Genomic DNA, 25,707 nt, shown 5'->3' on the forward strand with positions numbered 1-25,707 from the left:
AGCAATACAAAACTCGTAGCTGAGTTTGGCCTTCAGGTACTGGGATCCTTGGATTCTCCCAGAATTTGCTCGAGGCCACCTATGTAGGGCCAGAACTTAATTTCTTGAGCATGACGTTCCCTGCCCCACCTGGCAGGGTGTCTGATTCCAAATAATTTAGCAATAAATGTTTGTGTGACTCTTGGTTGCTATTTCCTTCTCACCGACTGAAACCCCAGTGGTTCTTTGCAAGAGAGTCTGTCTTAGTCAGTAGGTCCTGTTGTGACCGGACTGGTGGCCCCTGTGATCCTGCTGGTGTGGCTGACCTGACTTCTGAGTTTCTGCCCAGCCGCTGGTGCCAGGCTGGCTTACCTCCAGCTCTGGCCCCGAACACCCAGACCTGGGAGCTTGGCCTCTGCCGTTCCCTCCTTTGTCCTTCTCGTCTCTTTAAAGGCTTGGAGAGGTTGGTTAAAGTCTCTCAGGGATGGTGAATCGCAGAGATGTTCAGTTTGTGTCATGTGCATCCTTTGCGACTTTCAGAAACCAGAAGGAGGGGCTTGTGTGTGTTATTTTTCACGTGCTCTGGGTTCTTGAACTGCAGCCCACGCATTACGTTAACTCAGAAAGCGCCATGGGGACATCATGTTTTTATGCAGGTTGGAAAAAAACCTGGTGAGACCTGCTAAAGAGGGCAACTTTGGTCCAACAGTAAAGGTAACGATGAAAATCGCAAAGCCCAGGTGTATAAAGAGTTCACTCAACAATGGCTTGATTTCAGGGCCGCCTACACCGCTGCCTGCATCTGCTAGATAGCGACTTGCTTTTAATTCTAAGCACTAAGAATTTAAAAATACAGTCCACTCTTAGTTATCTGAGCTGTGAGTTATCCTTCCCAAATGGCTTCTGTTGGCCGCTGATTATTCCGGCTCTCTCCAGTTCCTGGGTTTCAGGGAAAGCAAGATAATATTTGCATGAACTTCATGTCATGGGTGTTGGGATACGAGGAGGGGACATCGATCTCTTATTTATGAAGCAGACGCATTTCAAAGTGATTGTCATAGCATATTTTAATTTTTTCTAGATTTTCCATGCTACTCGCCATTAGTTAGAGTAATTAAGAATTGATCATACTTCTTTTTTCTGTGGATGATTTAATAAATGATAGTATAGTTGTATGGAGGCAGGTTTTTTTTTCCCCTCCAAACACAGATTATTTTTTTTTGTAGGTTAGGTCGTACTTTTTTTTTTTTTTTTAAGATTTTTTTTTTTTTGGATGTGGACCATTTTTTTTTGTCTTTATTGAATTTGTTACAATATCACTTCTGTTTTATGTTTTGGTTTTTGGGCCACGAGGCATGTGGGATCTTAGCTCCCCGACCAGGGATGAATATGCACCCCCTGCACTGGAAGGCGAAGTCCTAACCACCGGACTGCCAGGGAGGTCCCCTAGGTCGTACTTTTAATCTCCATCTTTTCTTTCATGGATAGGCAGTTGTAAATTGCAGGATCTCAAGTAGGCAGATAGATGTAAAGAGAAGTTTAAGTTCATTCTGTCTACAGAGGTTTAAAATCTAATAGAAAATGAGGACCACGTATGATGGGGCCCCAGCTACTGAACCTTCCACATATTCCCTCCTGCCTGTAACTTGAGGAAAATCAGAGAAGCTAATCTCCCGTCCTACCTCACACAGAGCCTATGGTGGAAGCGGACCCAAATGCAAATCTTAAGTGACTTCAGTCTTAACTGTATCTAAATCAGTGGTTCTCAACTGGGGAGGATCTGGCAGTTCTCTCAGTGTCTGGGGGCATTTTGATGATGACACAGAGCTGGGAGAGACGTTCCTGGCGTCTGTGGGTAGAAGCTGGAGATGGACGGAACATCCTATGTACACAGGACAGCCCCTACTAACAAGGCCTCAGTTGCCCCAGGATGCGAGCAGTACCCAGGTGGAGAAACCCTGGCTAGAGAATGGGTGCTTTTCTTACCAGGAGGTAGGTTGACCCATGGAAGGCAAGGGCAGCCGGGATTTGAGGACGATGCTTGAGATGTTCACCGTTCTTAGATCTGTGCCAGGCTGGCTGGCAGTCGGCACTGTCCCATTGGGAATCTTCTCCACCTGTGGCAGAAAGAACACAGATGGATGTAAGCCCCCGTGTTTCAGTAGCTCCTGATGTGTCCAGAAAGGGCAGGACACAGAGTCAACCTTGCCCATCACTGACTGTTCATTCTCCCTCTGAAGGCTGGATTCCACATGCGGGGAGACAGTTCAGGGCCATTGGCCTTGTTTCCATGACAACAGTTGAGTTGCATTGAGGGCTCTCAGTAGAAGGGGACACCCAGCGATAATTTTGTCAACCGCATCCTGGCAGTAGGGTGTGCGGCTGGAGAAAAGCTAACCCCCAGAGCCCCGACTGTGGTTTTCTTTAGCCCACAGCCCTCAGGCTGGACACGTGGGGAGATAACCCTCGCTCATTAGGAGAGAAGTAACTAAGCTTAAGAACAGACAGTGTAATCACTGTTTACCTATACCCACAGCATAGGCTCTGTTTTTTTTCTCATAGTGGTGCTGTAAGTAAGGTTGAATTTCTTGCCACTTACAATGCTTTTATGGTGCTTAAGTGTTAATGAAAGGCATCCTCATTGCCCCTGTTGTTTTAAAACAACCAGTGTACCAGTTTTTGGACTTACTGTGGAAATAGTCCTGCTATAATCGCCTGTTATGAATTCTTGTGGTTCGGGTTGAAGTATATAGTACTCCGTTTTCTCGTGACTATTTTTTAACTTGATTGAATGCAGGACTAGTTGATAAAATTGCTGTTTACAGCTGTAAGTAAAAAAAATGGAAATGCTTATTAGTGTTCAGCTTATAGATTTTTTATTACCTTTTTGTTATAAATATTTCATTGGCTGAGTTTAATTCAGTGCAACGGAATTGAAATATAATAATGCTATTGATTTAATAAATGCTGGTATCCTAATGTCCATTTTTAGATGAAACTAATATAATGTGGGTAATTATCTAATGAACATATGAGCACTAGGTCTTTCGTAAAACAAAGAGGAACAGGATGATGAACTGAATTGGATTTTTTTTTTTAGCATAACATAGCATGCTGATATGAATAAAGGAATTAAAGCCTAGGTCATTATATATTGATTTGAATGTAGTACTAATTAAAACCTTCCTTTGACTTTTCTGAAGCCAGTTCTTGGAAATTATGCAAATTAATTGAGGCCTTTGAAAAGATGCCTATGCAATGTTTGAGGTCCTTGCGGACCAAAAACTGACATGTTGGAACTGAAAAAATTATATGGTGCAGTGTTTTTGTGTACGATGCACTCAAAGATTTTAGTACTTTAAAAAAATGTGGAGGGGGGTTGAATTGCATTATCAGTTTTGTTTTTTGTTTTTTGTTTTTTGTGGTACGCGGGCCTCCCTCTGCTGTGGCCTCTCCCGTTGCGGAGCACAGGCTCCGGGCGCGCAGGCCCAGCGGCCACGGCTCACGGGCCCAGCCGCTCCGCGGCACGTGGGATCCTCCCAGACCGGGGCGCGAACCCGGTTCCCCTGCATCGGCAGGCGGACGCGCAACCGCTGCGCCACCAGGGAAGCCCGCATTATCAGTTTTTTTGTCCATTTTTTTTCATATCAACATAAGCAAAAAGAACCAGAGGATTAAAGATTGAGGATCAGATGGCCACCATTAAGGAAATTCCTGGAGCATTTGATTGTGGAACTCAGGCTGTAAGAATTAGGTTTCTGCACAGGGAATGAGGCACTGCTTTTCGTACATGAAAATCCTCACCGAGTGCGTTTTAATTGTGTTGTGTTAATTAGTTTGAACTCCCTCTCCCCTGCGCCACGTTCTTCATATTTTTATATCGTGTGGGGTGTATTTATCTAATGAAGCGGGGCTGGCAAGAAGCATCAGCTGTCTTGGGAGTCTGTGATCAGCACATACTAAATTGTAAGAGCGTAATTGGCAATGCTTCCAGCCTCTAAAGTAAATGGAGAGCAGTGGGTTAAGATCCAGGAGGCATTTGAGAGATGAGTTGAACCTAAGACGATCGAATGTTCTTTCTTTTTCCTTGTCTTCTGTCTCTCAATTAGTAATACTCTTCTCCTCCTTCCATAGATTAATACTCTGTCACTTATCTGTTTCATAGAGAACCTCAGTATTTACCCCGAAGCTTCGTCGTTCTGCCAATGACCAATATTAAAGGCAGCTCTGTACAGTAGCGTTTCTTAAATAGCGATGCTTGATTCTTCCAGAGTCAGGTTGCGCTTTCTTCCCGGGGCTGGTAGTCCCTTCAGAGGCACTTTAGGGGACCAGTGTGTACCTGGGGATGCTCTGAGGTTGTCTGATGTCCCCTGTCTCACAGGGGAAATAAAGTGGGACACCAGCCAAACTGTAAAGGCAGAACAACCAGATATATTGTGTCTTGTCCAGACTTCTTTTTCCAGCGTTGTATTTATCACATCTCTGTCATTTTCTAACTAAATTTCAAGCTTCTCAATGTCGGGAACCACATCTTCCTCTTTTTTTTTCTTCATTCAGTACACAGGTTAGTGCTTAACATAGAGTATTGAAAAATACCACTGGCAGGTTGGGACTCATAGGCACTTTGCAGCTGGGGGCGTTTACTAGATGAACCACGTTTATCAGGTAAACGTGTCTGGGTTAACATTGATAATTTTATGAGAGAGATAGGTATCGATGACGGATAACTTGTAGAGCATCATAGGCGTTTACTGGACACATTTTTTAAATCTTCGTGGCTTAAAGAACACGAAAGCAGTTAGTAAAAAATTAATGGTTCATTGTTGATAAAGACTGATTGACTTTACATATAAACCTTGGGAGGTAATTTTAGTGTCAAAATTTGCTCTCTGACGGTTTTTTCACAAACCATTGAAAAGTGCTGTGAATTGACAGCAGAAATTGGAGGTTTTCAGCAAGTGGCTGGAATTAATAGCTATCACTTTTTAACTTGGCAGTATCTGTCTTTGAGATAGCATCTTAGGAGCTTATAGGTTATAAGGGTTTTGTTTGTTTTGGTCTTTGCTTCCCGGTCTGTGCCATAACCTGATAGCTAGTCACACACAAGTAGGTAATCTGATGGCTCGATCATGTACTTAGCGTCAGACCACATGGATTTGAGTCCTGGCTCCTCTTGTTAGCTGTGTGCTCTTGCTTAGGTAACTTAACTTCTCTGTGCCTTAGTTTCCTCTCTAAGATGGATCCTACCCCCATAGTCTGTTGTGAGGAGAAAATAATCATACAAGGAAAGTGCTCACAAGTATTTGCAGTGTGTTCATTGCTGTTACTCTTTCTACCGGCTTGAATATTATAAACCAAACCAAGCTACTCTCAGTGCAGTCAGTGTATCTTAGTAGGAGTGAGTGAAAGCTCCGTGGGGTCAGGAGAGAAGAAAGCTGATGAAATTCGTGTGGATTACGGAAGTTGATGTGTATATAATCTCTTTTACATTGTCATTCGACTGAAAATAAGGTTCCCTGAAGAGCAATTGTTAAGGTAGGCTAGTAAGACAGCCCTCCAATAAAATGAATGGTATTTTACTTCTGATCAATATAAAACTACTTCAGGGCAAAAATAAAATGTGTAGCCATGAATGTAGATGGGAATGACGTTGCCAGCCTGTCTTAAGGAGTTTTTCTGTGAACAATTTAACTGGACTCCAGTTCGTTTGAATAAACAGTATTTCGTGAATGTGACAGGCACATTTGTAAATGTCCTGAGGATTTACTACTTACTCCTGATCTCAGGAATAACATCATTCTTGATCCAATAATTTAGAGGTGTGAAGGATTCTCTAGAGCTTTGCCAAGCCCAGAATGTTATCGTTCAACCCACGGTGAATTTCCCATTATCTCTCAGTAGATAATCGGTTTTGTGAATCATTTCAGGGACCAGGAACTCTCTCTGTCTCTCTGTCTCTGTCTCTGTCTCCCTCTCCCCACTTAGAATTGAGAATGATTAGCTGGTGTTTGTAAATGAATGCATGTACTCTGACTGCATCAACAGCCTGAAGTAAATGGTCTATGAGTGATAAATTTGTTTTTCAATGAGAATATCTGTACCCTTTCTTATACACTAATATGGATGTACATTTATACACACAAAGCGCTAAGATGGTATGTGTATTGGCTTATTTAGAAATTAACTGGTGTAGCATTTTTTCTCATAAAAATCTCTGTTAGGAGTGCTGAACGACTCCTTTTGCCTCTGAAATCAGACTTAAAAGCCTCAATCCAGTATCTTAAGGCCCAGTCTCCCTAACTAAATTTACTGTTCTACCTTCTCAGAATCTTTTTTGTCATTCTAAGTCTCATGCTTTTTATATTCAAAATTAAGTTTCACTCCTTTAAATCCCTGGACTGCCGTCATCTTGGTGGTTATAATTTTTTGATGCTACAGGTAAAAATAGTGTTTGTTCTGAAATTTTTTCTAAACCTGGATCTTCCGTAGCTGTTCTTCATGTCTTTTTCTTCTCCCTTTTGACAAATGCAGTTTTTGTGTATAATCTGTGCATCACCTAGTGGCATGGTGTGTGGAACCCCAGTGGTTTCTAATGAATGCTGAACGAATGAATGAATGAATGAATGATAGAATATAGAATCAGAATGGATGTCAAGAAATCTAGTTTTTGATGTTTCTCCAGCTTAATTCAATAATTATTTCTTGGCATCTTTCTTGGATGAACTGCATAACGTAAAGGAGAGGGTTTGGCATTGACTGGAAAATATTGCAGGTACTACGTGGCTAACAGTCATGTGTTTTAAAGATTTCCAGTGACCAGAAATCTAATGGGCAAGCCCTTTTAGAAAATACTGCCCTTCCTCTCGAGTTCAAAGTTTCTGGCATTACCATTCATGAATAACATAAATATTGGAGTAGCAGATTTATAATCATAATCAAACTCATAATCATTATGGGTCTTTGCTCTTGGATTTAAAAATTTTTCATTTTGTTGACTTGCTTTTGAAACTGGTGGGACTGGTACACATTATTACCAGTTTTCTTTTTTTTTCCTTTTAAATGCTGATTAAAAAGTGACCTTAAGAAAGTGGAAGTTCGGGCTGGGGATAAAAGGATGTATTTTATAGTTTTCAAGTTTCTTTCTGAAATTTGGAGCTCAGGTTTAATAAGGTATAACGGATAGATATGGATATTTGAGACCAAAATATAAAAAACCTATGTGTGTATGCAGCTACCTCTCAAAATGTCTGGCTTAGTATACTTTTTCAGTATATTAAACAAGAGAGTTTAAGAGTTTTCACATAGTTCGGAACAAAAACAGATGCATTTCCACAAGTAAGAAATTTGTGTGCTTGCAACTGAAACCTAGTAGAAATAATTTAAGGTGTAGGAAATCTGAGCCATGATTCACAAGGGAAAACTTGTTGCTAAAACTTTGTTCACTGAGCATTATTTTTAAACTGTTTAATATTTTAATGTCATCAGGACAGAACATTGTCAACAATATATATATATATATTTTTTTTTTGGTACACGGGCCTCTCACTGTTGTGGCCTCTCCCGTTGCGGAGCACAGGCTCCGGACGCACAGGCTCAGCGGCCATGGCTCACGGGCCCAGCCGCTCCGCGGCATGTGGGATCTTCCCGGACCGGGGCACGAACCCGTGTCCCCTGCATCGGCAGGCGGATTCTCAACCACTGCACCACCAGGGAAGCCCTGTCAATATTTTAATTGTTTAAAAATATGTCATTAACATTTTATTTTCACCCCACATGTGGCCATGGATGATTTTGAGGTGGGTGGTATTTCTTATGTATGAGCAGAGAGAGATTCTCAGAGGTTGACAAGGGAGCATCTACAAAGAAGTAAGAAAATGTGTGGTATCTGCACAAAGTGATCCCCTCTTAACCTAGAGGCACTGTTTGATGCAGGGTGCCCTGGAATCATTAACGATAAGCATTTATAATAGAGTCCACAGCCTTGAAAAGAGAAAGTTATCTGAGGACCAGATTGCTGTCCTAAGCTTGTATGCTTTATTTCTAAGGAAAGGCAGGGCCCACTAGACAACTGTGAATCGAGTAAGGCAGCAGGTCAAGGACAATTATTTAGTGTAGGGTTCCTGGGGGCTTTAGGGTTTCCAGCCCAGCATTGGGAGCTGTGATTGAGCAACCTTCTGGCAGAGATATGGATGGGTGTCGACTTGGCTAAAGACTTCAAGTCAGTGGTCAAGGTCACAGTGAGAGCCTGGGATATAGAAGGTGTCTGGGGGTTATGGGTCCATCCTACTTAGAAAGCTGGCTCTACTCAGAGTGCAGAGGGAGGGACAAAAATGTGTGGGTCGAAGAGTGGGCACACAGTCTGAAATCAAGAGGGGATTCGGACGGTGGGTAGACCAGAAGCCCAGAATGCTGTCAGGACAGCCCTACAGCAGAAACAAAAGGAGAAGCAAACGGGAGAGCAGGTGAGAGATCAAAATTGAAAGGAGAGCCCTAGTGTTAGAGGCAGCCAGGGAACAGGCACGAGTTTCCTGTTATTGGTGAACCGCGTCTCAAGAACGTTTAGCTTTGTAGCTGTGAGTAATGGGAGAGACACTGCAGCAAGGAAGGACGTTGCCAGCAGAGGGAAACGGAAGAACTTCCATGAAAATAGTACATTCATCTTGCCCGTTTATCATAGCTACACGTGTCATTAGTGCCTGAGGACATTTATGTAATACCAAATAGTATCATAACGACTGCTTGATAAACTTGTTGAGTACATTCAAGCAACGTTTTATAGTATGTCTTAACCTCCTTTTCAGAAGGTTAAAGAGTCTTGTGCCTGAAATGGAAAAAAATATTTATCTGCAAAATCCACTTATGTGATTCAGTTCTTATTGATAGTGAGATGCTGGGGTGCGTTGATGTTTGCTGAGAGCATTAACTTTTAATCTTTTCTTTCAATCATTTTGGGTTTCCTACTTTTGTATTAACACCTGTGGTTTCTGGCTGTGCCTTGGTGTTTGGGGTGATGTGTGTTGATTTGCATTAAATCTCTACGCTGTTTCTTTTGATTCCTTTTCCAAGCCACCTTTAAAAGTAAATGCTTTATTTTCAGTAATAAAAAAAGGAAGTCATCTCCTATACCTAAGAATATTTTTTAATCAAGTGATGATTGTTAAGTTCAATGAGTTTTTGTCACATAAGTCCTTGCCCACGGAGCACATCACCCTCCTCGTTCTGATCAACCCCCTCCCTGCACGAGGCACCATGTGCTCCAGCCAGACCCAGCATTTATTGCTCTCCCACTGGGTACGGAGACTTGCAGGCAGCTGTGGCCACATGAGAAATGACAGGTCCTTGTGGTTCTATAGGCATTGACATTCTGTACCTGCTTTGGTAAAGCCAAGCAGTGGTGGTGAGTTTAGTAAGTGGATCTGGTGTCATACACTGTCCTCTTCTGATCAGCTTTTGTGGGAGAAGCAGGCACAGCCCTGTGGGCTCTGCACGGTCCTCAGAGTTGGATGTATTTAGAATGGCATCCTTGAGTTAATGAAAAATCCACTTTAGGTTCCACATATAGGTGATATCGTATGATATTTGTCTTTGTCTGACTTACTTCACTTAGTATGATCATCTCTAGGTCCATCAATGTTGTTGCAAATGACATTATTTCAGTTTTTTTTTTACTGCTGAGTAATATTCCATCGTATATATATATATATATGTATATATATATATACATATATATGTGTATATATATATATATATATACACATATATATACACACACACACCATATTTACGAAACAGAAATAGAGTCAGAGACATAGAAAACAAACTTATGGTTACCAGAGTGGGGAGTGGATAAATTAGGAGTTTGGGATTAAAATATACACATGACTGTGTGTAGAATAGATAACCAGCAAGGACCTACTGTGTAGCACAGGGAACTCTACTCAATATCTTGTAATTATCTATAATGGGAAAAAAATCTGAAAAAGAATATATGTATGTATGTATAACTGAATCACTTTGCTGTACACCTGAAACTAACACAACATCGTAAATCAACTATATTTCAATAAAACTTTTTTAAAAATCCACTTTACATTGGCAGATAAAAGAAAGTCATAGAACCCCAGATATTTTTTTACTTCTCACCCAGTTGATGTATTTAGAAACAGGAGGATTTACTTGCAGCTATTATTTCCTCAGGGACAGGCTGCAAAGACATTTATTTATCCACTACTGTTTATACAGACTGTGAGTTATGAGGTGACCTTCATCTCTGCAAGATAAATCCTGGTGTCCAGAGTCCCGCCAGCCTCATCTGTTGCTGTGTAGCTAAAGTGGTTATTGAAATTTGTTTTCTTGAGAAGGCAGGAAAGCTCCACTCACACACATAAGGTTGCTGTGAATGGTCTATAAAACTGCCAGGCGCCTATTAAACAGGGGGTGTGGCTCATCTTTATAGAGCAGGAGACGGGTTCTGATTGGGCACAGGGCTGTTGTGGAGTCTTCTATACCCACATGTCCAAGGACCAGTATCAGTACCAGTAACTGATAACCTGAGTGCTCTTCAACACAGAAGACAAGCTGTAACCCCCAAAAGATCCTTCCTGAAGCCTGTGAAGTAACTCCAGTAGCAAGAGGCCATGTTTTCTGAGGAGGCCCCTGCCGTGTTTTAGATGACTGATTGCTTCTATTACTCTGCCGAGCTTTCCTGATGGCCCCTAGGAAGATCAAAGCTGTGCGGTGTGAATTTTTTTTTGCTTAGTATAAATTTAAGCCTGGCCATCAAGGCTTGTTTCTCCCTTGGAAAAGCAATTTAGCCTGCAGAAAATAATTAAATCCATGATATCTTGCCATAATTAGAAATCTGAAATGCGGGACGGTTAATTATTTCCGTCCGATGTCGGTCGCCCACTAAAACGATCAAGGAAAGCATCCAGACAGTTACTGAGTTAGCTTACAGTACCATTGCTTTTAACATTTTCGTCCTTTTCCCCGTAGGACCATGCAGATTTGAGAAGCCATTTCTTCACAGTTGGGATGAAGCTAGAAACAGTGAACGTGAGGGAGCCCTTTCACATCTGTCCTGCATCAGTGACCAAGGTGAGGTCCCTCCCTTGCTTTTCACCTCCACCTCCAGAGTGGATCCAGTAAGTCTTTCGACTCCAAGCCAACCAGAGGAAATAGGCCCGTGTGGGGATCTGTGGTGACGCAAGTAAACCCAAGGAGGAGGGCCTCCTCTCCAGTACGGTGCTGTCTCAAGCTCCCTTTTCATCACTGATATCCGAGCGAGTGTGATCAGACGCCTCCTCTTGCAATGGGTGGGGTGAACTTCACTTGCCCTCCGATAGTACAGGATGCAGACGCTCGTGTCCTGAAGAGACTTGGAGGAAGATTGAGATGCTCAACTGTGAGTTCACAGCGGTGAACTCAGCCACTGAATAGGTGCCACCTTCTCTTACTAACCACAGTGACATGGAAACTGCCATTTGTCCCTGTGCTCCTGAGAAGAAACCACTGATGAGTTTGTAATCTTTGTAATAGTAACTTGCTCCTATGATCTATTTTGCAAATACTTGAAAATGGTGAAAAGCAAGTTCCCATCTCCAGGGCATCAGCACTTCACTTCCTTTCTCTCATCTGCTTTCATTGACTAAAGGAAAAGTCATACGTCTAAGATTCGTAGATTTAAAATGAAAATACCGTTTCACGCAAAGACGTTTTTATTATGGCCTTGATAGTCTTTTAAGATTATAATTTCCCTTCCGCATCAAAGAAGTCTCAACGAAGTTACCTATTGTAACATATAAAGTATGTGTTTCTACCTTAAAAAAATGTATATGTATATACGTAAATACACACACACACACCCCATTTATGTCCTGCTAGTGGTGGGAGAAACCAACAAACGAAGATTCTCAGCCAACGTGTGTTTTACTTGATGGCCTTCCGTGCATTTCCTGGGGTTCAAAACTCAATTCCATTTTAATTTCTTTTTCTGAAGGAGAAGGGATTGTTAACGTGGTGATTAAGAGTATGAAGTTATTTGAGTCATGCTTTTTTATTTGTGATTTTATTCAAGATTTGGTAAAATTTGAGAAATACAGTGGTGATCATGTATTACAGAATATGGGAAATGGTTATAATGAAACGTCCTTTTCTTCTTTTCTAAAGATTTTTTTCTTTAGTGAACATAAATTATTCTGTGACTGTTAACGCAATTTATTTAAAGGATAGCTGCATAGAACAAGTAATGACTTATGCTTTGAATGATCATCTCGGGTTGAAGCACATGCTCTCACTGTTCATACACCATTCATTTATAACCTTTTTATTTGAAATGGCCTTTAGGGTTCTTATTGTGTGTTCTGGTAGTTGGCACATTTTCCCAAAACTAAGGAGTGATACCTTGTTGAACCCTGGCCGGAATTCCTCTTTGTTCCAAGCAGGTGATTCGGTAATGCCAGCTGCCCATTTATCTGGGTATGTGTCATCCTCTTCTCATTCTAAGAGGCCGTGGTGTCATCTTCACCTGGTGTTTATAAAATAAACCAAACCAAGGTGCAGTCTGTCAGTGGTTGACTCTCACCTTTTTCTACCTTTAAATAATTGTAATACATAATGTTAGAATGTGACATCCTAATTATCATTAGTTTCAGCCCAGATATCTTCATCTCACTGAATAGACTTCCAGGGACAGTAGTTTGGTTTGCACAAAAAAGAAGCTTCTCTCTAAATACATGTTATTGGAGGTTGGGGGTGAGGAGGTATTTTCTCTGGTTTTTAAGTCACTTTTCATTTTATTTTTTCTTACCCTTTGTACCTAAGATAAAATTCTTAAGTCTTTCTGTTTGGCATTTATCCTTCCTTCTTCCTCCTCTTACTGGCCGTGTACTGCTGTCTCTTAGAACTTGGGTCGGCACCTCCCCAGGTGCAGGACTCACCTACAGGTCATGAAGTAGTAGAATTTTCTTAATGTAGAAGCTGTTTATAATTAAATTTATTTCTCTTAACGTTGGAAAAGGTTTTAGAATATTACGTTTGAGACTATAACACACTGTGCTGTTAAGTACTCATCCTAATGAAAATTTCATTTTTGTCTTCCTTGGGGCTTTTCTTCATGGCACAACTGTTGAAGAAATAAATAACAAATAGACAAGAAAGCAGAGAAGCACATAGCAGATTCAGTATTAAATGACCAACCTTTGGCCCAACAGGGGGACTATGTTGACGTGATGGGGAGAATATCATCTGTGTATGTGAGATGTATGGTTTAGACAAAGTATCCTGGAATTTTACACGTGTTGGGTTCTGTTTCTAGGTCTGCTTGCTCTGAGCTGCACAGTCTTGGGCAAGTTGGCTAAGTGCTCTGGGCTTTGATTCTGAGGCCTGTGGTTCTGGACCAGATGGACCAGTGTCTCTGAACCATTTGGGACCATGAACCCTGATGGATTTGAAGGAACTTAATTTATCTTTTCCTCTAAAGTGTGTGCACAGGAACATGCATTTTAATAGGCTTGGAGATTCCTTAGTGCCTGTTCTTACACAGTCCAGTTTTGCTAAGGGATCCTGCCTCCAGAATTATATGATACATCTCTGTGTGAGTATGTGTGTGCGTGTATGCATGAGGGTCTAGATCACATTAATTTAACAAATATTTACTGAGCATTTGTAGGCACTGTTCTGGATGCTGGGAACATAAAGTCCCTGCTCTTACAGAGCTTATATTTTGATGGGGGGAGACAGACAATAAATAAAATTAATAAGGAAATAAAGTATGTTAAATGCGAAGGAGAAAGGGGCATCAGGGAAGGGACCTCTAGGGTGTTGGAGTGGAAGGAAGGAAGATGTGATTTTAATTCGGGCTACCAGGAATGGCCTCCCTGAGAAGGGGAAGCTTGAGCCTTTGCTCCTTCAAGGCTGTTTCCAAAAGCAAATCTCAGGCAGCAGATTTCTAACGAGTTACTGGAGTTAACATCAAGAAGAACAGAAGTGGGTTCACTCTTCCTGCTTAGCTTTGAACCAGGTTGCTTCCACAGAGTGTTTTGTAAATGAAGGAGCCAGGAATCAGAGCTTAGTAAGAGGGTTAAGTTTCCTAAGAAAGACTGGTTTATGCCTGTTGAGTTGGGAAAGCGATTTTTTGCCTCTGGCCTGTTTTACATTCTACATTCTTTAAATCCATCATGCTTTTCAGTGTGGCTGTCCACCGATTTTTGCACTCTGCTTTTTCCATCAGCATGTCTTGTTCTATTTCTTTTCCTCATTGACTTTTTTCCTTATACTCAAGTAGGTGTTTAACCAGTTCCTACGTACAAAGCGTTTGCTATGCATTGTGGGAATATCTTGATGAGTAACAAACAGGAGGCTGTCCTCAAAGGACTTGAGGTCTATTGGGAGAGATAGATGTGGTATCAGACCACAGAAGGGAATGAGAATTTTCGTTTCAGAGGTTCACGTCTGATGCTGTGCCAGAACATGGAGTAGGTGGGGGCGGCGGGGACGGGGGCGTTCCAGCAGTAGTGGCTTTGGGGACACATCTTGAAAAATACACGGACAGTGGAATGGGCTATTTAGACTTGTGAGAATATTGAGTAAGGACATGCCCGGTGTGAGTGATTTCCTCTTGGGTTGGAGGGATGGGACGCAAGGTGAGGCTAGACATCTCTGAGCCAGATGGTGGAGATGGTCCCATCTTGGCTAGGGTTTGTCTGTCTTACTTCACCAGCTTGTTTTTCCTCTGGCTTTGGCTGTTGGTTTACTTCTATAAAGTCATGCTGATGTTTTTCCTTCTCTGTCTCCGACATATTCTAGTTGTTTGTTTACTTTCCACTAATATGACCACAATGATCAACTAACTTTTTCGCAACCGGACCACTTTCGTAATAGACATTGAAATTCCAGTCTGTGCTGCAGTCATTGGGATGAAATATACTTACTGCATTTGGAAGCTGTGCCACTATTTCTTACGAGTCTTATATGTTAATCTCAAGGAATTAACCCCAGGCTCTATTGTCTTTTCTTTCAGGTTTTTAACAATCGTTTTTTTCAAGTGACTATTGATGACCTCAGACCAGAACCTAGTAAACTCTCGATGCTGTGCCATGCGGATTCTTTGGGGATTTTACCAGTACAGTGGTGCCTTAAAAACGGAGTCAATCTCACACCTCCCAAAGGTTCGTATTCTGTGAAAATTTACAGGGTTTGGGTGATTCAGGAGGGCGTTGTATTGTCACCGAAGTGATGCTTTTGTTAATCTGGAGAAGTTTACGCTGTAAACATTTTAGATGTAGTGAGAAAATAGTGTGTTTCATGGTTAGCCTGACATAGGAGTCTGTACAGCTCCCTCCCCTGTGGAGGTGTGTGGCCCTGGGCTCCCCCATAAACCATTGTTCCCGGTCTGTTATTGTATGATTGGCAGCTGTGTTGCTGCTGTGTGTTGAGAAAGGGTACAGTATTGCTAAATGATCGGGGTTAAAAACTTGAACGTGGAAGAGAAGTGGCTTTAAAAAGGCAACAACATACCAATGAAGCATTTCTTTACATTTTTATTTCCAGTAAGTTGAATTTTCCCCAGAGCCCAGTTGCTTTCAGATTTCCAACACTTGGATGCCATAAGACGTGACAATAATTAAGTTGGGAACCAGGTTGCGTTAAAGTCATTTTAAGTTGAGACCCATAAACCGCATGTCAGTAAGTACCATGCTGTACTTTAGGAACGTGATTTCTTGTCCCTATTTGTTGTCTGAGGTTTATCCAGAGAAGACGCAGCAAGGAGAAAGGTGAGAAGATGGGAAGGAAAAGAAAGGGAGTGACAGAAGACAAAAGCAGAATGAGAGTAGAAAAATAAACTTCAGTGGAGATTTTAACAGATAATCTCAAGTGAAGCAGGGGTTTTGTGCTAACCTTTTCAGATCACCAGAGATTGGATTACTTGTACTTTAATCGCGCTGCACCTAACTTACCTGTGGCGTGACTGTACTCCCCTGGGCTTTTATCCTAACTTACGCTCCATCCTCATCCCTGTGGAGGAGGTTCTTTTGAATTATTTCCATGCAGCTGGTGCTTCTTCCCGTTAAAGTTCTTCAGTAATGGAATGCAGTCTAATTATACTACGGTGAACTTCTGCAGAACACTGATTCCACTGTTTTCAGTGCCAGACTCACCGAATCTTCAAAATGAGGATGGCCCTCTGAGGAGACTTAGTTCCAGAGATTTTATATAACCTGCCCAGGGCCCCAGGCTTAGTAAATAGCAGGACAGGAGGTCAGGCTTCTGGTTCTGTGCTCAGTAGTGGGTGGTGAGGACCTCAGTTCACGTGGCCTCAGTGTTTGTGTCCATTTGGGTTCCTAGAGGTGACTGTCCAAATCAGTGTGCTTCAGTTTTTCAAGACGGTTAAATGAGGACACCCCTGATATTCCACAGGTACTCTGCAGAATCAAAGGCATGATACACGTCCAAAAATTTTTATGATCTTTTAAATGATGGTACAAGTTCTATGCTGTAAACATCTATTGGTGGTAGGGAAGAGAAGTCTTTTCCTGCTGTGAAGTTTCAGCAGCTGGTCGGTTTTAGAGTTTGAAAGCCCTCAGGCCAACTTCTAATCAGAGCACGTGTGCGGATGGGTCCCATGTCAGTGAAGGAAGATGTTTTCTAGATATCTAAAATGCTGCTTGGGGGACTTCCCTGGTGGTCCAGTGGTTAAGAGTTCGCCTTCCAATGCAGGCAGGGGGTGCGTGTTTGATCTCTGGTCAGGGAGCTAAGATCCCACATTCCTTGCAGCCAAAAAACCAAAACATAAAAAAAGCTGGGACAAAGTGAGAGAGTGGCATGGACATATATATACACTATCAAACGTAAAGTAGATAGCTAGTGGGAAGCAGCCGCACAGCACAGGGAGATCAGCTCGGTGCTTTGTGACCACCTAGAGGGGTGGGATAGGGAGGGTGGGAGGGAGATGCTAGAGGGAAGAGATATGGGGATATATGTAGATGTATAACTGATTCACTTCTGTTATAAAGCAGAAACTAACAGACCATTGTAAGGCAATTATACTCCAATAAAGATGTTAAAAGCATTGTTGTAACAAATTCAGTAGAGACTTTAGAAATGATCCACATTAAAAAAAAATCTTTAAAATGTTGCTTGGTTGGACTTTGCAAATTCCTAGTTAGTTCCTAGTAAAATAGGATCTATTTAAGAATTTTTTAAAAATGAGTTGGGTATCTCCTCACATAGTTTAAAAAAAAATAGGAAAAACATTTATATATGCATTTTTGGATTCATGGATGGCAGAGGTTTAACGTTTACCAGGGTCTTTAGAATTTTAAATATGTTTCAGACGAGATTGTTCATATAGCTTGGACCTTACTAGGAAATGGGCGTGCTTATTTGGATAATGGCGTTTCATGATATTCAGAAAATTGTTTTATATTAATGTAATTGACCTTTTAAGTGTGCAGTGAGATGACGGTACAAATATATTTATGATATTAAATATTTTTATGTCTTAAGCTTTTTATACCTACTGTTTAGCCGTAATTATTGCTTCTTCTCTGTCACCCAAGTACTTGTGATATTTGGCGAAATGAAATTGTCTTCATGTCATCTTCCAAACTATTCCTACCCCTTTTGAAAGTGAAGCATACCTTTTCTAAGAGGAAAGTTTCTTTATGGTTATTATATATTATTTGTAAAATATTGAGTAATGGTGATTAGTACCTTCCAGGAAGAAAATCTCAGTGGTAACCATTTTTAAACCCTTGAAGCATTCAGGAATTGTGATCTACCAATAATCTGTAGAGGTTGTCTTTTGGCTGTGGGATTGTTGTCTTGAAATAGTAGAGCTTTTATTTATAAACCAGCGAGAAGAAGAGCAACAACTTACAGAAAAAGGTTTATGAATATGAGCAGATACTTCACAGTAATAGAATCACGACTCTTATGTAAACTCATCATAATAAGAGAAATGCCCGTTAAAAATCATACTGAGATGGCATGGATTTCTCAGATGAGGAAGAAATCCAAAAGAGAAAGAAAGAAGCGGCTCTGTTTTGATGGGAGTATGGAGGAACAGGATTCTCAGATTTGCTGGCAAAACGCAGGTAGGTACAAACCGTATGGAAGGCAGTTTGGCAAATTTAACCAAAATTGTAGATGCATTTAGCCGTTGCCTTAGCAGTTCGACTTGTGGAAATTTCTCTTAAACTTACAATTTACAGGTAATATGCATAAGAGTTTGGTTTTTTTCTGCAGCATGATATATAATAGCAAAAGACTGGGGAAAATCCAAGTGCCTGTCTGTATGGGATTGGTTAAGTCGATTTTGGATGTTTATATAATGAAAACTATGCAGTTGTTAAAAAGAATGAGGATAATCCCTACATACTGACATGGGAAGCTCTCCAAGATGTACTGTGAGTGACAGATCAGTGAGTTATAGTATGATGTCTTTTTCGTTAGAAAAGAGGTTAATGAGGATATATATATTTATATTTGCACATATTCCTGTAAAGAGACTCTGGAAGGTTGCATAAAAAACTAAGAGACACAGATGTAGGGGACAAACGTATGGACACCACGGGGGGAAAGTGGCGGGGGATGGGTGGTGGTGGTGGTATGAATTGGGAGATTGGGATTGACATGTATACACTGATGTGTATAAAATGGATAACTAATAAGAACCTGCTGTATTAAAAAATAAATAAAATAAAATTCAAAAATTCAAAAAAGAAAAGAAACTAATGAAAATGATGACTTCTGTGTGGGGTATGGAGGTGGCGACCAGGGCAGATGAGAATGAGACTTTTCACAGAATACGTTTAAAATCTTTTTTTTTTTCTTTTTGATCTGAGTGTGAATGTATTATCTATTCAAAAGGAATCATATGATATTACAAGTAGAGGGTTTTTATAACTAAAGGGATCTTAAAGATTATCTCATCAACTCCAATCATTATATATGTGGGAAAATTGAAGCTCAGTTGTGTTAAATGATTTTTTAAGTCTTGGGGCTGAACTTGGCTTAGAACCCCAGTCTTAAGATCCCAAATTGAATGCTTTTTCTATATAACCAGATCCACCCTTTACTGCTGTTTTCTCTCACTGGTACCTTCGTAAAAGCCATCCTTCTCGGTAATTTGGGGGCTTTTTGGTGGCCTTACACAGGACTGAGGGATGTCAATGGACCATGACTTACCAATGACTGGAATGATCTATGTGTCAAAGCATTTGGAGAATTTCAATTCTAGAGAATAATATTCCAAGTGTTTGCCATTATAACAAAGCCACAGCTTTAATTACTGAGCTCCCTTACCATCTGGGGAGACTGTGTATTTATATGTACCATATATGTAGTAAAGTATATTTATTTTTGTAATTAAATTAAAATTGAGAGATGCTGGTGGTTTCGGTAGTGATGATTTCATGGTTTCTTTTTGAAGTAACTTCTTACGTGTCTAACGTGTCAACACCTGGTCTGGGAATCATGCTGTCGGATGTTTTCCAACACCATTCTTTCCTTTATTAATGTATGAATGTATATGCTTTTTTTGAAAGTTTGTTGTCTTTTTTCACTTGAATTTTGAGAGTATGTAGGATTTATTACACATGTTGAGAAGTGAGTTTAGATGTTTTCTTGTAGGTATGTTTCCCACAAAAGTATTACATTGTTTAGATTTCTGCTTATAGTTACAATGTGTTGCCTGATCCCCAAAAGAGAGTAACCCACTCATTCCCCAGTGGGAAGCAGCTGATGAAACAAGACGCCTGGGTGGTAGAGGAGATGTGCAGACAGCATACATCCCTACTCACATTATTTTGACTCCTTTCCTATTAAACAAATCTATCCCCAAACTTTATATACAAATAGTCTAAGCTAGAACGGATCGAAATGTTTTATTGTTGTGTTTGAGCATGTGCTTTCTTGATAAGCAAAGGACAGAATCTTGGAGATTTTATCCCATTCGCTGAAACCCAACAAACAACAATTCAATATTATAGGCGCTCTGAACCGGGGTCAAACAAGTAAATAAATCAAGCCGGCAAAAATGCATATAGGTTACCAACCATGACTTGCTATTTTTAAATCATTTCCTTAATCTCCTTGGCATGTAACACCCAAGATTAGTTACAGAATCAGCAGGGGGATCTTTGTAGACAAGTGAAGCCTATCCATTTCTGTTGTAAAATGTGTGAGCAAAAGCTAAAGTAAGTCACTTATTTTTGCACTTCGTCTCTGCTCTTTGGCCATCTTAATAGACACACAAACTTCACACGATTTAAGAAGTAAAGGTGTTTTTTTAATGATTATCAAGACCCACATTGGTGAACCCTAATTGGTATTCTCTTTTCCTCAGACACTGACTCATGCGACCTAATCCTTTCTGTCATCTCCTGTTTCAGACATACCAACGGGGACAGAAAATAATAAACATACTCATGGATGTCCTGCCTCAATTGAGCAGATGCTACCATTTTGCCGTTTTTGATTCAGAGTTTTAAAAAATGAAACAGAGCATCATAGATATAATTGAAGACCGGGTCAACCTTGACTCTTCTATTTCTTACCCCCTATGTAATCCGTCAGCGAATCCACACCATACTCTCGGGATCTGATCAGGTGTCATCAAGACCACGCTGGTCCAGGTCACCATCGTGTCTCTCCCTGGTTACGCCAGTGACCTCCAGTTTTCTCAGCCTACTCTCAACACAGCAGTCAGTCTGATGGTGTTAAAACCTAAAGCACACACGCCCCTCCTCTGCTTAGCCTTCCCAGGGCCATCCCACGCGGCTCAGAGGCCAAGTCAGGGTCCAGGTCATGACAACAGCCTTCAGCGCCTACCCGGTCTTGCCTCCTGTCTTAAGACGTCCCCCAGTCCTCCCATTCACACCAGCCTCCTTGTCCTTCCTGGAACATGGAGCACGTCGCCCCCTTAGGACATTGGCACTGGCTGTTCCCTCTGCTTGGGTCACTCCTCCTGCTCCTTCAGTCTTGACCCCGGTGTCCCCTAATTGGTGTCGTCTCTCTTGCCTGCCTTGTTTAATCAGCAAATCGCCACCCCCAACATTTGTATCTCCTTCCCTGCATGGCTTTTCTCCGTAGAACCTTTTATCATGGAAGATAACAAGTAATACATATTTTACTTCTTTTCTTTTTTCATCTGTCTTTCCACTAAAATGAAAGGTGAGGAGGGCAGGCATTTCTGTCTTGTTCTCTGCTCCAGCCCAGCAGCTAGGAGAGTGTGGGGTTCTCGGTCATTGTTTGTTGAGCATTGAATGGATTGAATTGAAGTCCCGTCCTCTATTCCCCTCCCTTCCTCTCTCCCGGAACCCTCTCCACCCGCCTCTGCAAGACGACCACCTTCCTAAGGATTTTATGCTTTTACTGCATGACTGCCTTGGCTTCTGCAGCAGTCTCTCCTTGTTTTTTTTATTACAGTCACTTTACAGTAGGTCTTGTTTTGATATATACGTAAACAGCATCATGCTCTGTGTATCCTGTGTATCTTTATGTAAGCTTTTTATTCATGAGCATTTTACAGATTTTTTTTCCACATTGCTGTGTGTAGATTGTTTATTCATTTTAGCTGCTTTTTGAATATACTATAATTTTTTAAACCATTTCCCATTGATAGACATTTAAGCTATTTCCAGTTTTCCCTCTTGCAGATCTGCAAATGTAGATCTTTGCACATGTACCCAAGTGTGAGAGATCCTTTGGGGTCTATACCTAACTGGAATTGCTGGAATTCCCTGGATATTACCCCATGCTCTTCTGTGTTGTACAAGTTTACGTTTCCACCAGTAGCAGGTGAGAGTTCCCAATTTACATTGTCCACCCTGTTAGGTGATAATTCTTAAGCTTGGACGTTGCCATTCTGATGGCAGGGAAATGGGCTCCTTGTGTGAGTGGCGTGTTCCCTGATCACTAACTAGTGCAGCTGCACATTTCATCATCTGCTTGTTGGCAACTTGTTTTCCTTTTGAATTGTCAATTATATTTTTGCCCTTTTTTCTTTTAACGATGGAAGTCTTTATATAGGCTAATATGAATTCTTTCTCAGCAATGTGTTTCACTAGTCTGTGGCCAGTTTCTTCACCTTTAAATGGTGCTTTATATTATATTAAAGTATTAAATTATAATGTAGTCAAATATCCAACTTTTCTGATTTGTTTAAAAGTCTTTAGAAATATTTCCTACTGATGTTCTTCTATGTATTTTTTTTCAGTCTTGCAGTTTGGTTTCCATATTTCCATATATGGCTCTTTAACCTGCTTGGAATTAAGTTTTGCATGGCATGAGGAGAGAAAACAGTTTTGCTTACTTGTTTGTTTGTTTGTTTGCTTGTTTGCTTGAATTGAATTGGATTTTCAAATTCGCTAATTGTCTCAGCATCATTTATTGAATAATCTTCTGTTTCCCTTCTGACTGGTAATGCCACCACTGGCATATAGCAAGTTCCTTTATGGTTGTGAACCGTATCCTATTCTTAGTTATTCTGCTTCATTGGTCTGTTTGTCCATCCCTGTACAAATAGCTCAGTTTTTAAAATTGATTTTACTTTATAGTATGTCTTGATATCAGGTGAATGCCTCTGCTTTCTCCCTTTTCAAAATTGACTAGTTATTTTTGGCAGGTTATTCGTGTACGTGAATTTTAGAATCAACTTAAAAGGCTCTATGAAGAACCCCATTGGATTTTAATTGGCATTGCATTTATAGATTAATTTAGAAAATTGGCATTTTATTTTATTATCTTTCTATAACTTGAAATCTTTTGCTAGAATTTTTTCCTGGGTACATTGTCCTTTAGCTTGCGATTACGAATTAGATTTTTACATTTTTTTTAGAATTTATTCTTTTTTATTGGCTGTAAACAATCTAATAGAATACCACTGATTTTTATGTATTTATTTCATATCTAGTCACCTTCCTAAGCAGTGTGTCTCAGGAACAGTTTGTAGAAGATACGGTTTAGCTGATTCTTGAAGGTTTGGTGAAAGTAGCTTATAAAACCGTCTGGAGCTGGTTCTCCTTTAGTTTGTATTTTATGGAGTATGAATTTATTTCCTTCAATGGTTATATATTTAGTCATGGCTACCACTTCTGCTTGAGACAGTTTTGGTCATGTATATATATGTACAGAAGTGTCTGTTTTAGCTGTGTTTCCAAATTTCATGTCAGATCGTTCTGTTAGGTCAAACTTTCATTGAATTGTTCAAATATTATATGTTCTCGCTATATTTTTGTTCTATAATTTTCTAAAATGTGCATTAAAATATTCTGAGATTGAGGGTTTGTCAGCTTCACGAGTGTGTGTGTGTGTGTGTGTGTGTGTGTGTGTGTGTTTGTATGTGTTTGAAGCTGTGTTAGGGCATTCACGGTGAGGATGGTTAAAACCTCCTGGTGATGACCCGCTTTATCCCTAGTGAAGCGTTTTGCTCTAAAGTCTGTTTTGTCTGACTCTCACGTTCATTTGTTTCCTTACGTGGTTTGTGATTTTTCATTGTGAGTTAATTTTCAGTGATGATTGTTATTTCTGTGGGAGTTCCAAAATCTTCAGACTGAAAGATTCGTTTCTTCGGTCTGCTTTTGCGTTAGTGTCTGGCCAGTGTTTTAGGGTTTTTGCAAGTCCTAGAGTATTTATCACTTTATCTTCCTACTAGAAAGTGAGGGTTTTAAAAATGTTTTTATTCACTTCCCTTTCCCCAGCACGTAAAACAATTCCTGGTACACGTAGGCGTCCCTGATTATTTAAGGAACTAACGGGTGAATCTTACATTAATTTCTCAGCCTGTACCATACGGAATTGTAAAATTGGACCTTACAGCCATGTGTGCCACTGCCTTGGATGAGCAGGTGGTTCCTCTTTTTCTCCCCCTAAACAGAACCCTGGGCAGGTGGCAACCATGTCTGCTCCTCTGCTTCTCCCTCCAGGGATGGGGCTAAGATTGTCTGGTTGCTTTTTTGTTCACTGAGGCTAGGCATTATAATAATCTCAGCTCCTGCTCCTCACCTTCCTTGAGCACAGGGTTGTCTTCCATCCCTGGGCTTTTGTAAGTAGTTTTTTTATTATTATATTTCATGTGGCATCTAAGAGGGGACTATTGATCAGCCCACCTGTTACTGGACTTGGATGCATGTTCTCATTTCTGGCTTTGTGATTCAATCAAAAGAGCAAAAAGCACTTTTGATTGAATATTTGGGGGACTAAAACTCTGGGTGTTCTTTTTAAATATCTGAAAACATTTCTGATTGTTGAAAACTAAGCCTCCCTCTTGTTCACTTATCTCTGAATTTACTTCATTCTTCAGGACTCTTAAGATGGTTTTGCCATTGACAGTTGGCCTTTATGATATTAGATTCCATCCTGGAGACATATCTACATCTCCTAATGCTGTCTATGATTCAGAATAACATTTTGAGCTTGCCCCCAGATGGAGGAATGTACATGTCACACTGTGACCATACATGCATTAAATACTTCTCAACATTTATTTTTATTCTAAAAGATGAGGAAGTTGGAATGGCTGGTGTTTATACTAACTTATTTGTTTCCCTCCCCTGTCTTTCCTTGTTTTTCTTTTTTTTCTGCACTATTCCATGAATGTAAAAACAGAATAATTCGTTTGGAAAATGAATGTGTAAATTTTCAAGATCTCCCATCAGGGAGGTCTTGAAAATGAACATCAGCTGAGAACGTGGAGGGTGCTGGTGGATTCCAAAGGGGGGGGGGTAACTCTTTAAAAAATGACATGGACAAAAGGAAATGCTTTAATCAATTACTAGGGTTTTTATCTTGCTCCCTATAAGCAAACTCATGAAACAAATGAGGAGGTTGTTGAGAACACTTGCTCAGGAATAGACCTAGCACTCCTGCACTTGCGGATTGTGTGGTCCTGCTGCCTCACCTGTGCAGTGGGCACCTCCATCCTACTTATCACTCAGGGTGGCTGTGAGGCCCACTCAAGGAGATGCTATCATGGGCTAAGCCTGAGTAAGTGTTCGAGGGACTCAGTGAAAGCCTCGGGCTTGAGAGGAGAGAGATCACCATTCAGTAAGGAGAGGAGTGCCCTGGGAAAGTGCCCAGTAGGGCTGCTCTCACCATTCATGAGATTTTCTGAGAAAGGGTTAAGAACCTGCTCTTACTATAATGTGGTTTCTGTCGTGTTGTCTCTCATTCCTGTATCTCGGTCCTGCGATTTACTGATCTTTGAAGATGATTGTGTCATATTTCCTTTCAAAGAGACGTTGAACTAGAAGCTGAAGAAGCTTCCTATGAACCCAGGTGCTCCAGCACAAGGATGTGAACGTTCTCTCAGTTGCCGAAGATCTCCCTGGAGCTCTGTGATCTTCCATCATGAGGGATGGCTTTCTTCAGGGCTTTCTTTCCTCATTCTCCATGTCTCCCTCCATCCTTGCCTTTGCCCACTGCGTCACTCTTAACCATGCCGTGTGTCTGTCACTCTCTTAGCTGCCGGAGCAGGTGAAAGCAGAGCACATGCCTGTTTCATCCTCGTCTTACCAGCAACTTAGCAGAGTCCAGCAAGCTGGAGACTTACAGTGAATTGTTATGAAATGGATGCATTTCCTTGCTTTAGAAAGTGTTACCACTTTATAGGACCTCAGGGTATATTTCTAAACACTTTTTTTAAACTGCAGATTTAATATGCATGCATTCTTTAAAATTCTGATAAAAAGTAGAAAAGTTTCCTATCCTGAAAAAATAACTTTTGGT

The 25,707-nt window shown here is 40.8% G+C and overlaps 1 protein-coding gene across 1 annotated transcript in view; it reads left to right on the forward strand.

Annotated features, from left to right (window-relative positions):
- The window catches only part of SFMBT2 (Scm like with four mbt domains 2), a 216,486-nt gene that overhangs the window by 137,950 nt on the left and 52,829 nt on the right, over positions 1 to 25,707 (forward strand). Inside the window, 2 exon segments of the mRNA XM_007126577.4 lie at positions 10,975 to 11,076; positions 14,999 to 15,146. Coding sequence (XP_007126639.3) covers positions 10,975 to 11,076; positions 14,999 to 15,146 — 250 coding nt within the window.

This window comes from Physeter macrocephalus, chromosome 11, assembly GCF_002837175.3.
Source record: "Physeter macrocephalus isolate SW-GA chromosome 11, ASM283717v5, whole genome shotgun sequence".
NCBI lineage: Eukaryota > Metazoa > Chordata > Mammalia > Artiodactyla > Physeteridae > Physeter > Physeter macrocephalus.